A 16,708-nucleotide genomic window follows, 5' to 3' on the forward strand; every position below is an offset into this window, starting at 1 on the left:
AGTGGTAGGGTTGAGGGAGAGAGAGAGTACTGAAGTTAAACCTGTGGTATAGTATATTCTAATAAAAAAATGAAGGAAAAAATGAAAAGGGAAACGGGTTTTAAAATATGGAAGATATCTTGAAATTTGAGGGTAGGTGGTCAGGTTGAACCTTAAGACAGTTATAGGGGAAAAAATACGATAATCAGAAGGAACTTCAAGTGCACAGGTCTTGGGATGATAATATGCCTGAGATGTAGGAGGGACCACAAGGGGCCCAGGGTAGAAGAAGCAGAGTGAAGGATGAGGATACATGCTCCTCTGCTTCTCCACTGTCTGCTGAACACCTTGCACAGCTCCTTGCACATAGTAACACAATGTTCATTGGCTGAATTAGTGAAATATGGGCAGAAAGGGAGAAAAGTCAGAATTTCATAGCTAAAGGGTACAGAATGAAGAAAGGAGGGTATAGGTAGAGAAGAACGGAACTGGGTGGGCTGTGAGACAAGAGTTTGCTAGAGAGATTTGGGAGGTGACAGATTGAAGACATAGAATTGAAGGGATCCTCCAGGGAGATGGCCACGGGCCAGGTCATGGTGTGGCAATGTGGATAGAAGTAAGTATTCATTCCCTGGGCAGGACCCGAGGCCCTGATGATGGAGTATAAGCCAACTGTAAAGAAGATCAGAAATAGAGCATAAAGCCAATGCACTGTTAATGGATGCTGTTGGCAAGATTGGGAACATTGCAATAGAAACTATTTAGTGATGCACCGCACTATATGGCGATGTAGGGCTCTCATCAGCAGAGACTGTGAGTCACTGGAGAAGTGAGCAGCCAAGATGGCCTTATCAATCAGATGGCCTCGGTGCAATGCTCCAGTGTGACCAGCAGGTGGCACCATCTGGGTTGTGATCTGAAGAACTTCCCAAGCCCCCCCCCCCCCCCCCCCCCCCCCCCCCCCCCCCCCCCCGCCTAGAAATCCTGATACTTTGCCATTGAGCCCAGAGCCCTGGAAATGTTTTTGATATTTATTGTCATGGCCTTATTTAGAAACACTGTTTAGGGAATCTGCCTGAGCCTTGGTAAATGTAACCGAGCTCACAAAGGAATGCCTGTTCCCCTCCTCTGCATCAGAAGGCTCTGTGTTTTGATACTTACTTAGGCTGCGCTTATTCGCTTATTCGATTAGGTGCACCAAGTGATAAGTAGTGATTAACAGGCAGGGGATGAGTGTCACTTGCTGTATGTCAAGGTTATATATTAACGGAAGAAAAGAGCACAAGATACATTTTGGACAAAAGGGATGTGTGTGGAGTCATCAATGTGCTGTGTTTGCCCTTAGGTGTCCCAGATGGGAGTTTCGCTTTGCCAAAACAATCAAGATTAGAAGATGCTGCTCAGGGAGCCTCGGGCTTGGCAGGTAACATCCCGCACCCAGCCAACGGTTGAAGTAGAGTGCAATAAATACGTGGTCATGAAATGTGTACCTGCCTGAATTACAAGGAAATTATAGTTTTCAGATCACTGTAGCCGCAGACACTTAAAAACTTACCATTTTGTCCTTTTAGAGACGAATAAATTATTGCACAAATTTTCAATAGAAGCAAGCAGCCTTCCATCCTAGCATTTTTATTTCTGCCTCTTAACTCTTCTAGGGTTAATCTCGGGGCCTGAGGTTCCTAAAGTTTTAGGCCTCTGCTTTAGCTGATAGTTATTGACTAGACTTGGGGGGGGGTTAGAAATATATAATCTATTCTGATTTTTATTTTTCTTCTATATGAATTTTAGGACTTTTCCCCCCTAGTTCTATGAAGAATTTCTTTGGTATTTTGATGGGGATTACAATGAACCTGTATATTGCTTTTGGTAGTATGGCCATTTTGACAATTTTAATTCTGCCTGTTCAAGAACACGAGAGGTCTTTCCATTTTCTAAAGTATTCTTCAAAAAAACTATATTCTTCTATAGTTTTCATCATAGAGATCTTTTATTTCTTTGGTTAGATTTATTCCCAAGTTGTTTTTTTTTTGTTTGTTTGTTTTTTGTTTTGAGGCTGTAGTGTATGGAATTATCTTCCTGATTTCTTTCTCAGCAGATTCATTATTGGAGTATAGGAAAGATATTGATTTTCATATCTTGATCTTCTATCTGCTTTGCTGAATTTATCAAAATCAAAACTACATTGAGATTTCATCTCACTCCAGTTAGAATGGCAATCATCAAGAACACAGATAGTAATAAATGTGTGGGAAAAGGAATACATTATTGGTGGGATTGAAGACTAATACCACCACTTTGGAAAGCAGTATGGAGATTCCTCAAAAGACGAGGGATGGAACCACCATATGAACCAGCTGTCCCACTCCTTGGTTATTTATCCGAAGAACTAAAATCAGCATGATGTAGTGATATAGGTATATCAATGTTTATAGAAGTACAATTCAAAATAGCCAAGTTATATAAACAGCCCTGTGTAGTAGACATACACAATGAAGCTTTACTCAGCCATAACGAAGAATGAAATTATGCCATTGGCTGGTAAGTGGATGGAACTGGGGAAATAATGCTGAATGAAGTAAGCCAGACTCTGTCAAAGGTTAAATGTGTGTTCTCTTATGTGTGGAAGCTATATGAAAATAAAGGGAAAGATGGGAAGGGGGGATCCCAGGAACTCAGAAGGGAGATGAGTGGACTTGGAGGAGGGAGAGAGGGAGGGAAGGAGTAGGGATGGGAAAAGTGAGGAATTTCAGGATGAAATTGACCAAATTATGCTATGTACATACATGAACATACTGCAGCGAATTTCACCTTTATATCTATAAAGCACCCATTTAGAAAACATAAATAGAAGGAAGACCCACAGAGTAGAGGAAGGGTGGACAGGGGAGGGAAGGAGAGAAGAGAAAGAGGAAGTACTCTACCAAAATGGAGCCCATCATATTCCATGAATATATGTTTAGGTCAAAATGAACCCATCTGTTATCTGGAACAGTGATGCACTAAGAGAGTCTGGATGAAATAAGCTCATGCCAGAGAGAGAGGTCACTTGGTCAGAGGCACCTGCTGACCTTGTACAGTCATGGCCAGGGTCACCGAGTGCACTGTTTCAGTGAGTGGCGCATCGGTGGTTCCTATCTGTGGTTCTCACAGGTTCTTCCATCCTCTAGGAAGCTGTTGGACCAAGCCTGTCTCCTTTGAGCATTTGTTAATTTTATTTAATAAATATATATTTTTTGTTGTTAGGCACTTCTACTCCGTCTCTGGAATATGTGCCTGAGAACCTGAATGTTTCTGCCATTGTCACAGCCTTGGAAAACTTCACTGGAGAAATGAAAAGAAAATACGAGGTAATCATCTGCCAAAAATGAAAAACTATCTCGTGAGCCTGGAGGACGTTATTCAAAAGAAAATAAACCAAATACTGCATGATCTCAAATACGGAATTTAAGTAAGCAGAGAGAGAGGAAGGGTGGTTACCACGGGTTAGGGGAATGAGGGATATGGGGACATGTTGGTCAAAGAAACCAGACTTTTAATTAAAAGATGGGTAAGTTCTAGAGACCCCGTGTGCAGCATGGTGTGACATAGTTAGTCATTGTACTTGAAATTCATGAAGAGAGTAGATCTCCAGTGTTCTCACGGTGCACACACACAGGTAACAGTAAGGTGATGCATATGTTAATCAGGTTGGTTGTGATAATCATTTTACAATGTATGTACAACACCACATGTTCCCCTTGAATATAAATAATTTTGTCAATTTTAGCTCAGCAAAGCTGAAAATAAGACAAAGGCAGAAAAATTAGCTTGTTATGAGTTTAAAGAAACATATATATAATATTCATCAATACTGTTGCTATTCTTCATATGTGAAGGTGCTCCTGAGTCTTTGGGAGGTGTATTTGTCTTAGCTGTGGTCGCTGATTTTTGCGGTTTCTATTTATAAGCTAACTGTTCCATGTCCATATGCTCCAACGGGACTAAATATGTGGACATCAGACGAATGGTTGGGTTCCACTGGACGCTTTCTCAGACAAATGAACTATCAGAAAGCAATGACTTGGACCCAAGATGATAGTCAGAGATAAGGGGAGAGGGAGACCGTGTGGAGGAGAGGACTCTGAGACAGAGGTGAAGGTAGACTTGGTAGCAGACCTTTGAGATGCTGTACCTACAACCTGTCCCACAGCCTGGTCCGCAAGATTAAAAACCAACATTCATTTAATTAAGATGGAAGGCTTCCAAAGTCTTACTACCAGCAATATCAATACAAGAAAATTTATAATGAAAATATGCTTTTAGAATTCAACATGAGTATATGCTTTCCGATTTGTCTCATTTTTCTTCATTAGTACCAAGTTTGAGATAATTCCTGAAAGGTATGCAGAATAGTGCCCCATCACTGTTCCTGGGCAGTATGTTTACTATGGATATTATAATGTTCAGGCAGAATCTTTTTAATGCAAAGCACACAATACACTTACATAGTTATGTTTAATTCAAGTTGATGATTTTGTTTTTGTTGTTATGGTTTAGTTCAGGTACAGTGAGAGTCCTCTTTCAGAAAAGGCAAAGAAAACACCGAATTGCATAATAAAACTTTTAAACCTGATACACCTCTGCAAGTAAGTATTGAATTTCAAAGCAATTCATGGAAATGTGATTATTCACAAACAATATTTATCTCATGACTGCTGTATGGGGGCCTGAGGAGCTGCAGCCTGAGCCAGATGTGAGTTTGATACATGCTTCAACCCCTCCAGGTATCTGGTTTTGCATCCATAAGATGAACTAAATATCCTCCTTGGGCCTTTCATTGTCTATCATTATATGATCCCAAAATATTGTTCTTAAAAATTTTCAAATCCATGTGTGAAGACAGGGTAAGTATGGATATATGTGTGAAAAAATACTGGGTAGATGAATTGTACAGACATGTAGTAGAATGTTAATTTAGCCTTAAAAGGGAATTAAAATTCTAACACATGCTGTGACACAGATAAACCTAGAAAACATGCTAAAAGATTCCAGGCACAAGAGGTACTGCATTATTCCCCTTAGAGGAGGTAACTACAAGAGTATGAATGGAAATCCATAGACACAGAAGGTACGTTGGAGTTGAGAGAAGGGGCAGTTACTATTTAATAGGTGCAGAGTTTCCGTTCAGTATGATGGAAAAATTCTGCAAATGCATGATGGTGGTGGTGGTTGAACATTGTGTGATGAACTTAAGGCCACTGAACTGCACAGTGAAAGATGGCTAAAAGTAAATTTGATGTTCTGTATGTTAACCATGATAAGAAAATGCTGCTCATCCATGCACGCACACCTGTTCCCCCTTGTGATCATGTAGCAAGAAGCATCAAGACACCCAAGTTTCAGAGGGGTGGGAAGGGAATGGAGGGATGAAATTCTGTAGTAATCAGAGTGATTTCAGAACACTCTCCAAGGAAGTGCTTCTTGAGGTAGGCTTTGGAAACAAGGATTTGAGTGGTGCAGGGGAGGTGAGTATAGAAATTGTGCCTTATTGGAAAGAATGGGCTGCAGATGAGGAAGGGAAGAAAGGGACGGAGAGTCAGTGTGCTAAAGTAGAAAGTTTCTTAGGGTAGAATACTTTAAATAGACATTTGTAATATTTTTTCCAACTCTTCTATACATGCAATGTCGTTTACTTGTCCAGACGAGCCTGTGAAGGACTTTGGATTTGTGGAGCTCCTGTTATGCTCCAGCGGCTCACGCTTAGCCACATAGTCATTGAACAGGTGCACACTGAGTGATTCTGGGTACCAGGCTCCTTGCTCAGCACAGGAGAGCTGTGAGCACCAGTGTTAGCTTTCTGACTGTGACAAACACCTGAGATAATTAACTTATAAGAAAAAGTTTGTTTTGGCTCATGGTTTTGGAGGCTTCAATTCTTGATCAGTTGGCTCTGTTGCTTTGGACCTGTGACCAGGCAGCAGAGAAAACCTGCTCATTTCATGACTGGAACATGAGAGGGAGGGAGAGAGGGGTGGGGGGAAGGAGCTGGGATCCCGTAGTCCTTGTCAAGGGTCAAGGGCATGCTCCCAGTGACCTAGCTGGACAGCACTTCTTAAACCTTCCACCGCCTCCCAATAGCACCAGTTTGGGAACCAGTTCTTTAACACGGGGGGCCTTTTGGGGACCTTCCACATCCAAACTTTAGCAGCAAGCTCTAGGAACTCTTGTCTTCATGGAATGTTCACCTTAACAGAGGAGAGAGAGACAGACAAAAAAGCAAACAGATAAGGAATCTATATGTCAGATCAGAACGGCAACTGTTAGAAATTTTAGAACTAAAACAGAGGTGGAAAGATGGTGTCATGAGCCCTTTCCTGACCACAGCTCTCAGGGCCAGGTTAAGACCTGACACAGAAGGGACAGCAAGTGGAAGGCAGAAGGAACGCGAGCCCTTAGTCTTTCCTCTTCCCTGGAGCCATCTGTCCTGTGTTCTACTAAGAATGATAATGAAACACCAGCTTCCCGGATGCGGTTGAAAGATGAACCGGGAGTTTGTATGTTGGGGGTTTGGAGACTGGGGATGAGCAGGCATGGAGAGGAGGAGGAGAAGGGAGCCTCTTCCATGTTCTTAATAAAGATCTGGTGAAATATCATTCGTCACACTCCAGAAACCCCATGAAATGTGTTGCTTTTATGTTTATCAGACTCAATAAGCTGCAGCACTTTCACGATTTTGTTCTCCAAGAGTTGAGCAATCTTGAGAAGGATATCCAGGCTCTAAAACACCTTGAGAAGGATATTTTGGTAAGTTGTTCTTGTTCGGAACTCTCTCGGCGACTGAGGAGTATCTCTTCTGTGGAGGAAAAAGTGTTAGCTACTTATATAAATCTTTTGTTCAATTTTAGGAATTTTTGGGGAAACAGTTTGATGATCTGAAATCATTCTGTGATGAGCAAGTGCCGAGGTACTTTTAAAAATGTCCTTGAGTCCTTTGGTTGGTGAATAAAGTAATGCTTTTGCTAGAAGTATGGGCAGTGGGCGTTGTCAAAGCTCATTTAAGCATCTGAGCAGCAGAACCTTTTTAGACTGGGGGTTTCCAAGGCACCTCCTTAGGGATGGAGTGTGGCTGATGATGTCAGTCAAGAAGGGTAAATGGTGAAAAAAAAAATTGTGATCCAAATGACTTAATTTTAAGCCGTATTTTCAAAATTGATTACCTTGGAGATATCTATTTAGGTTTCTGAGTAAATATTCATTTACTGATTTTAGTTATGTACTGATGTTCTTGATGATGATAGACCATATTCTACATATTTTGCAGATATTCATATATATTAAATATATACATATGTGTGTATGTGTATACATGCACTTTTTTAAAAAAACAAATGGAGCCAGGCGCAGTAGCACACCCCTGTAATCCCAGTGGCTCAGGAGGCTGAGGCAGGAGGATTGCAAGTTCAAAGCCAGCCTCATCTAAAGCGGTTTGCTAAGCAATTCAGTGAGACCTTGTCTCCAAACAAAATACAAAAAAAAAAAAAAGATGGGTATGGGGCTAGTGGCCAAGTGCCCCTGAGTTCAATCCCCAGGACCAAAAAAACAACAAACAACTGGGCGTACTACACTATGTACTCCTCTCGCTGGACTTCACAGTGTACATCCTGAGGTCTGCTCTGTCCATTTAGAGTATTCTCCCATCTTCTGGAGCCTATGGGGTGGGGAGATGGAAAGTAAAGTCTTTTACTCCTTTCTTTTTTTCCTGGGGGAGAAAAAATCTAGTATTCTCTTCCCACTTGGATAATCAGAAGGAATCCCTGTATAAATTTGTAATGGCTGTAATGGCTAAAGTTTTCTCTGCCAGATGAGAACTAGCTTTGCTATTTATGTATCTGTCTGTCTGTCTGTCTATTTATTTATTGACCTGGAAGTCTGTTGTTAAAGGAATGATATTATTTTGATCACGTTGTATATTGAAAAGCAAAGAAAAAAGTGCTTTTAAGACTACTGTCCAACCTGCTATTTACTCTAGTGAACACAGTAATGATGATTGTAAGGGCCCTTTTCAAAATCCTTTTACGTAGTCATCTTCATTCTATAATGTTCTGCATGATCAGAGGTGTTAGCCTTTTAAAGACCTCTTCACTGGGTGTCCATGGTTGGCTGTGAGTTATTCTCAAACTTCTTTGAATCAGATCTCTTTACAAATTTAATATTTCTTGCAGATTCCCAAAGAGCTTTTGCTTAGGAGAGAAAGAGCTGTGAATATTTCCAATATTAAAAATTGAGACTCTTTGAACATATATTTACTTTTAAATGACAGTAATAAACCTTCCTATTAATGTAGTTTTTATGAAAAATGACTACATTTTAAAAATAAGAAACACGAGAGAGCATTGTTTTATTTGCAGATCTTTTTTTTTTATTGATTGTTCAAAACATTACAGAGCTCATGATATATCATCTTTCATACATTTGACTCAATTGGGTTTTGAACTCCCTTTTTTACCCCAAATACGGATTGCAGAATCACATCTGTTACATACTCACATTTTTACATAATGGCATATTAGTGACTGTTGTATTCTGCTACCTTTACCTTTCCTATCCCCTACTATCCCCACTCCCCTCCCCTCCCCTCCCATCTTCCTTCTCTACCTCCTCTGCTGTTGTTCAATTCTCTGCCTTTTTCCCCTCCCCCTTGCCCCTCATAACCTCTTATAATTTTGTGTATCATTGAAGGTCTCCTACCATTTCCATATGCTTTCCCTTCTCTCTCCCTTTCTCTCCCCCCGTTCGTCTTTGTTTACTGTTAGTCTTTTCCTCATGCTCTTCCTTCCTATTCTGTTCTTAGTGGCTCTCTTTATATCAAAGAAGATATTTGGCATTTGTTTTTTAGGGCTTGGCTAGCTTCACTTAGCATAATCTGCTCTAATGCCATCCATTTCCCTCCAAATTCTATGATTTTGTCATTTCTTAGTGCTGCATAATACTCCATTGTGTATAGGTGCCACATTTTTTTTATCCATTCATCTATTGAAGGGCATCTAAGTTGGTTCCACAGTCTAGCTATTGTGAATTGTGCCGCTATAATCATTGATGTGGCCATATCCCTATAGTGCGCTCTATTAAGGTCCTCAGGGAATAGTCCGAGAAGGGCGATAGCTGGGTCAAATGGTGGATCCATTCCCAGCTTTCCCAGGAATCTCCATGTTGCTTTCCAAATTGGCCTCACCATTTTGCAGTCCCACCAGCAGTGTACAAGTGTACCCTTTTCCCCACATCCTCGCCAACACTTATTGTTTGACTTCATAATGGCTGCCAATCTTACTGGAGTGAGATGGTATCTTAGGGTGGTTTTGATTTGCATTTCTCTGACTGCTAGAGATGGTGAGCATTTTTTCATGTACTTGTTGATTGCTTGTATGTCCTCCTCTGAGAAGTGTCTGTTCAGGTCCTTGGCCCATTTGTTGATTGGATTATTATCTTATTGTTTAATTTTTTGAGTTCTTTGTACATTCTGGATATTAGGGCTCTATCTGAGGTGTGAGGGGTAAAAATTTGTTCCCAGGATGTAGGCTCTCTATTTACCTCTCTTATTGTTTCTCTTGCTGAGAAAAAACTTTTTAGTTTAAGTAAGTCCCATTTGTTTATTCTTGTTATTAACTCTTGGGCTATGAATTTCATGATTGCTTTATCTATTTCTACAAGAAATGCCATTGGGATTTTTATTGGCATCGCATTAAACCTGTAGAGAACTTTGGGTAATATCCCCATTTTGATAATGTTAGTTCTGCCTATCCATGAACAGGGTACATTTTTCCATCTTCTGATATCTTCTCTCTCTTTAGGGTTCTGTAGTTTTCATTGTATAAATCTTTCACCTCTTTTGTTAGGTTGATTCCCAAGTATCTTATTTTCTTTGAGGATATTGTGAATGGAGTGGTTTTCCTTATTTCCATTTCAGAGGTTTTGTTGCTGACATACAGGAATGCCTTTGATTTATGCGTGTTGATTTTATAACCTGCCACTTTGCTGAATTCATTTATTAACTCTAGCAGCTTCTTTGTAGACCCTTTTGGGTCTGGTAAGTATATTATCATGTCATCCACAAATAGCGATAATTTAATTTCTTCTTTTCCTATTTTTATGCCTTTAATTTCTTTTGTCTAATTGCTCTGGCTAGTACTTCGAGAACTAAATTGAATAGAAGTGGTGATAGAGGGCATCCCTGTCTTGTTCCAGATTTTAGAGGGAATGCCTTTAACTTTTGTCCATTCAGAATGATGCTAGCCTGAGGCTTAGCATAGATAGCTTTTACAATGTCAAGGTAAGTTCCTGTTATCCCTAGTTTTTCTAGTGTTTTGAACATAAAGGGATGCTGTACTTTGTCAAATGCTTTTTCTGCATCTAATGAGATGATCATATGGTTCTTGTCTTTAAGTCTATTGATGTGGTGAATAGCATTTATTGATTTCCGTATATTGAACCAGTCTTGCATCCCAGGGATGAATCCTACTTGATCATGGTGCACAAGTTTTCTGATATGTTTTTGTATTGGATTCGCCAGAATTTTATTGAGAATTTTTGCATCCAAGTTCATTAGAGATATTGGTCTGTAGTTTTCTTTCTTTGAAGTGTCTTTGTCTGGTTTTGGGATCAGAGTGATGTTGGCCTCATAGAATGAATTTGGAAGAGCTCCTTCTTTTTCTATTTCTTGAAATAGCTTGAAAAGTATTGGTATTAATTCTTTGAAGGTTTTGTAGAACTCCGCTGTATACCCATCCGGTCCAGGGCTTTTCTTGGTTGGTAGTCTTTTGATGGTTTCTTCTATTTCTTCCTTTGTTATTGGTCTGTTTAAATTGTGTGTGTCTTCCTGTCTCAATCTGGGCAAATCATATGCCTTAAGAAATTTATCGATATCTTCACTATCTTCTATATTATTGGAATATAGGGTTTCAAAATACTTTCTAATTATCTTCTGTATTTCTGTAGTGTCTGTTGTGATATTGCCTTTTTCATCCTGTATGTTAGTAATTTGAGTTCTCTCTCTTCTTCTTTTTGTTAGCATGGCTAAGGGCTTGTCTATCTTATTTATTTTTTCAAAGAACCAACTTTTAGTTTTATCAATTTTTTCAATTTTTTTTGTTTCAATTTCGTTGATTTCTGCTCAAATTTTAATTATTTCTTGTCTTCTACTACATTTGCTGTTTTGCTCTTTTCTAGGTTTTTGAGGTGTAGTGTGAGTTCATTTTTTTGTTGGTTTTTTTCTTTTTTTGAGGAAAGAACTCCAAGAAACTCCCTCTTAAAACTGCTTTCATTGTGTCCCATAGATTCCGGTATGTTGTGTCTGTATTATCATTTGACTCTAAGAATTTTTTCATCTCCTCCTTTATGTCTTCAGTAACCCATTGATCATTCAATAACATATTGTTCATTTTCCATGTGATGTAGGATTTTTCCTTCCTTCTTTTATCATTGATTTCCCGTTTCATTCCATTATGGTCAGATATGGTGCATGGTATTATCTCCACGCCTTTATATTTACTGAGAGTTGCCTTATGGCATAATATATGGTCTATCTTTGAGTAGGATCCATGTGCTGCTGAGAAGAACGTGTATCCACTTGATGATGGTTGATATATTCTATATATGTCGGTTAAGTCTAGGTTGTTGATTGTGCTGTTGAGTTCTATAGTTTCTTTATTCAGTTTTTGTCTAGAGAATCTGTCTAATGGCGAGAGCAGTGTGTTGAAGTCACCCATAATTATTGTGTTGTGGTCTATTTGACTCTTGAACTTGAGGAGAGTTTGTTTTATGAACGTTGCAGCTCCATTGTTTGGTGCATACAAATTGATAATTGTTATGTCTTGTTGGTGGATGGTTCCTTTTAACAGTATATAGTTTCCTTCTTTATCCTTCTTGATTAACTTAGGTTTGAAGTTGATTTTATTCGATATGAGTATGGCCACTCCTGCTTGCTTCCGAGGGCCATGTGAGTGGTATGATTTTTCCCAGCCTTTTACCTTCAGCCTGTGTATGTCTTTTCCTATCATATGAGTTCCTGCAGGCAGCATATTGTTGGATTTTTTTTTTTGATCCAGGTTACTAGCCTATGTCTCTTGATTGGTGAGTTTAGGCCATTAACATTTAAGGTTACAATTGAGATATGATTTGTACTTCCAGTCATGCTTCTTTATTTATTTATTTTAGTTTGGCTAGTTTTACTTTTTGGTTATTTTCCTCCCCCTTTACTGAGATATCTCCTGCTGTTAGTTTTGGGCACTATTTTTCAATTCCTCTTCTTGTAGTATTTTTCTCAAAATGCTTTACAGTGCTGGTTTTCTTGCTGCGAATTCTTTTAGCTTTTGTTTATCATGAAAGATTTTAATTTTGTTGTCAAATCTGAAGCTCAATTTTGCTGGATACAGTATTCTTGGTTGAAATCCATTATTTTTCAGCGTTTGAAATACATTGTTCCAGGATCTTCTCGCTCTCAAAGTCTGTGATGAGAAGTCAGTCGTTAACCTAATTGGTTTACCCCTGAACGTAATCTGTCTCTTTTCTCTTGTAGCTTTTAATATTCTCTCCTTGTTCTGTACATTGGCTATCTTCATAATTATGTGTCTTGGAGTTGGTCTATTATGGTTTTGAATGTTTGGAGTCCTGTAGGCTTCCAGGATTTGGCAATCCATTCTATCTTTCATCTCTGGGAAGTTTTCTACAATTATTTCATTTAATATGCTGTCCATTCCTTTGGTTTGAATCTCTGTGCCTTCTTCTATCCCGATGACTCTCAAATTTGGTTTTTTTATGACATCCCATATCTCTTGAATAGATTGCTCATGGGATTTAAGCATCTTTTCTGTGTTGACTATACTCTTTTCAAGTTGATAAACCTTGTCTTCATTATCTGATATTCTGATTTCTACTTGATCAAGTCTATTTGTAATATTCTCGTTTGAGTTTTTAATTTGGTTTATAGTTTCCTGCAATTCTAGGATTATTGTTTGATTTTTTTTTTAAGATCTATCTCCTGGTAGAGCTTGTTCTTTGCCATTTGAATTTGTTTGTTTAATTCATTTTCAAAATATACTTTTATTGCTTGGACTTGCTGTCTCATGTCTTCTCTAATATTCCTCTCCATTCGAGTTAGGTATGCCTTGAGTTCTTTCCCTATCCCTGCTTCTGATGTTTCTATGTCCTCTTGTAGAATTAAGTTGTCTTGCATTGTTTGTACTCCTTTTTTCCCTTGTTTTCTCATGTTGTCCGCGTTACTTTCCAGCTCTTTCTGGTTGTCGTGTTTCTGCTCTCTTCTATAGATTTGTTTTGGTTCTGTATTACTCTGATGTCTCTCCTTTGTGTTGTTAAACTATGCCTGCTAACGTGGATTCCGCTGGGAAGGAATTCCGACATCCGAGCTCCAGTGACGACACTACTCTGCTATGTCGGGCCCCAGGCTCCTTGCTGGGGTGTCCTAATGGGGGTGTGTGACTGGACTGTCTGTTTGGTTTCAGCTCCCGGTTGCGGCAGGTGGGCGGTCTCCAGCTGCCCAGTATCACAGGCCGTGGAAGGGTGATTGGTCGCTAGTGGGCAGGCATTCTCCTACCCCCCAGTTACGCGGGCCTGCGGTTTCCAGCAGCCCAGTCGCGAGGGCCTGGCCTCTAGTCCCCTGGTTTCTCCTGCTAGTCTTGGTTTCTCCTGCTAAACCAGATTTCCCCCGAGTGATGGCTCTCGGCAGTTCAAATTGTACTCTGGGCCTGCTGTTTGTTAGGTGTGGAGGGTGACTATTGGGAATCCCGGCACTCCATTGTTTTGTTTCTGTTGTGGGGGATGGGACTGTACCGCTTCCTTCCCCCTCTGAAATCCCGTATTCAGCCCGGGGGTCAGTGCGGGCTTGGCTGGCGGGATTCCACCGAATCGCAGCCACTTTTCTCCCTACTTGCTAATTAATCGCTTCTCTGCGGCGCCATGCCTTCTGTAGCCGCGGGGCAGGCCGCGAGAATCAGTCAGCCGAGCTCTCAGGGGTCACACAGTTGGCTATTGGGATCCCCGGCACTCTATCGTTTTGATTTTCCCTGCTTGTCCCTCCCCAAGTGCTGGCTAGACAGATTTCCTTTTGGCTGCTGATGGGAGGGGGGGGGGTTGGAGGTCAGGTGTCTCTAGTTTTCCCCTGGTCTTTATGCAGGCTCACTCTGATACTCCCTCCCCCGGAAAGCCTAGGAGAGATTTTATGCGAATTCCTCGATGTATGGGGGAATGCGCTGAGTGACACACACCTGTTTGTTGTTGCAATCTGTTGGAGAGTGGCTGTGGATACTTCAGCTTTCCAAGATGGTGGCCGCTGACTGCCTTTGTGGAGTGTCCGCTGTGGGGGATAAGACTGTACCGCTTCCTTCCCGGTCTGAAATCCCGTAATCAGCCCGGGGGTCAGTTCGGGTTTGGCTGGCGGGATTCCACCGATTCGCTTATTTGCAAATCTTAATGTCTGTTTTAATGTCTCACTTCAATGTCTTTTTTCATGTCTGACTTAATCCAAGGCACCTGGATTCTCTTATCTGCTTTTGACTTTAATCTGTTGAGTCATATAGCTTTTAGGAAATTCCACTGTACATTTTTAAGAGAGTAAAATGTTATTTCATTATTATCAAAATAATTTTGCCTTTCCTGAAGCTTGGGTTCCGTAAGTGTTCCTCAGACCACACTGAGAACTGCTGACAGAGAGCAACTCGAGCTTAAGCATTAGAGAGTCTATCACCTAGTGTTCTGGAGAATTCATTTATTTTGAGTAACCACCACATTTTAGGCAGGTATCTTTTCAATTAAGATTGTTGGGTATTAGTTACTATTTGCATTCATCTCCTTTTGATACCAAGCCCATCTCTTCAAAATATGGGATAGTGTGATTTGATTTTTATTTTTAGTAGGAACCTAGAGCTTCCTGGGATAGTGTGTGATGTACCACAGCCCTGAGAATCTTTTAAAGGTTCATCTTGATCTGAATGCCTGTCTGTGGTGACTGTCTGTCATGTTTTTCATCTCAGTAATGACTCTACATATTTTTCTAAGGAAACAGAGTGGACATCTCTAGGACTAGATTGTTTCAGCCCCTAACACAAGAGGTACAAGGAGTTAGGGATTTGGTGCTTTGAATGGGGGTTATGAAGTTCTTCTTACAGTTGATAGCCTAGTAGCGTAGACAAAGATAATGCATAAAATAGAATCGAGTGAAAACTTAACTCCTTGTGTTGATAACCTGGGTTGCCATGGATTCTGCTTGTTCATTAGCAAGTAATTGAATGATTTGTGATACATATGTATGCATAGATTATGTTCTTGTTTTAAAATGACCTAATATGACTATAATATGAGATGGATCAATTTCTTCCAGGCTAACTCCCACAGAGCCTTCATAAGGAAAACCAAAGGCTGATTTTATTATTGCATCCTGCAGGTAGGTACAAAGATTTACAATGTTCAGTAGATGTGAATTGGAGTGGGAGGAAACAGGCGCTAAAAGATACTCTGATGTTTTTGACATTGAGCAAAGGCTTACTGCTCAGGGTACATAGAAGCCCATCCTGTGGCATGAGTTTTCTCAAAGAAGTTTTTTGCCTCATCAACCAGCAAGGAAGCCCAGGAGATGGTAATGCTCAAATTGGCTCCTCATTCAGTTGGCAGTCAGAGGCTATGCATGAAGGGAGAGGGGAGAAGTCACGTGTTGGTTGAATGGTGGGGAGGGAGTTTCAGGTTGTTTATGGGGAGTTGTAAATGATCATCCTGCATCTTTACAAGTTGCATGTGTATTGGGGGGATGGATTCTGCACGACGGATTTTGACCTTGTGACATCAAAAGGTCATTGGTTGATCAAACTAGCTTTTGCACATGTCCATTCTTAAAAGAGCTGCTTCCAAATTCTTCTTGAGTGGAATTGGGAGGCTCTTCCTGAAAGATAACTTAAGCCCTTAAATCTTTCCTCCTCTAACTTGTTCTTGTAGGTATTTTGGTCACAGTGATAGAGATGACTAACATAAAATCATGTCCTGGTCTTTTTTTTTTTTTTTAAGATGGGAGATTTTGTTGAATTACTGCTTCAATCTTGTTACTCATTATTGGTCAGTTTATGTTTTCTGTTTTCTTGATTGAATTTGGGTAAGTTGTATGGGTTCAGACACTTATCCATCTCTTCTAGGTCTTCCAGGGTTTTAACATATAATTGTTCATAGTGGTTTCTTAGGATCCTTTCTATTTCCATGATATCGGTTGTAATATCTTTTTCATTTCTGATTTTGAGTCTTCTCTCTCCGATAGTCTAGCTGAATGTTTGTCAATGTTTAACCTTTCAAGAAATCGACTTTCATTGCTCTTTTTACTTTTTTGTCTTGATGTTGTTTATTCACTTGCTTAATTTTGCCCTGCTGGGGACTGAACCCAGGGACTCACATATGCCAAGCAAGCACTCTATCATTGGGCTGTATCTCCAGCCCCTATTTATGATCTTTATCATTTCTTTTACTGGTTTTAAGTCGGTTATTGCTTTTCCAGTTCCTTCAGGTGAATGGTTACATTGTTTTTGAGATTTTTCTGTTTTTTTGATGTATGCATTTATTGTTAGAATTCCCCTCATAATACTGCATTTGCTGTATTCCATCCACAGTTTTTCTGTGGTTTTTTTTTTTTTTTTTTAACCAGAGGTTGAACCCAGGGACACTTAACCACTGAGCTACAACCCCAGCTCTTATTTTATTT

The 16,708-nt window shown here is 40.0% G+C and overlaps 1 protein-coding gene across 1 annotated transcript in view; it reads left to right on the plus strand.

Moving 5' to 3' along the window:
• Positions 1-13,548, plus strand: part of Sycp2l (synaptonemal complex protein 2 like) — an 89,880-nt gene extending 76,332 nt beyond the window's left edge. The window contains 6 exon segments of the mRNA XM_077801552.1: positions 1,325-1,402; positions 3,226-3,329; positions 4,519-4,607; positions 6,666-6,765; positions 6,867-6,925; positions 13,476-13,548. Of these exon segments, the coding sequence (XP_077657678.1) occupies positions 1,325-1,402; positions 3,226-3,329; positions 4,519-4,607; positions 6,666-6,765; positions 6,867-6,925; positions 13,476-13,548 (503 nt within the window).
• Positions 13,549-16,708: the final 3,160 nt, after the last annotated feature.

This window comes from Urocitellus parryii, chromosome 8 (assembly GCF_045843805.1).
Source record: "Urocitellus parryii isolate mUroPar1 chromosome 8, mUroPar1.hap1, whole genome shotgun sequence".
Classification (NCBI taxonomy): domain Eukaryota; kingdom Metazoa; phylum Chordata; class Mammalia; order Rodentia; family Sciuridae; genus Urocitellus; species Urocitellus parryii.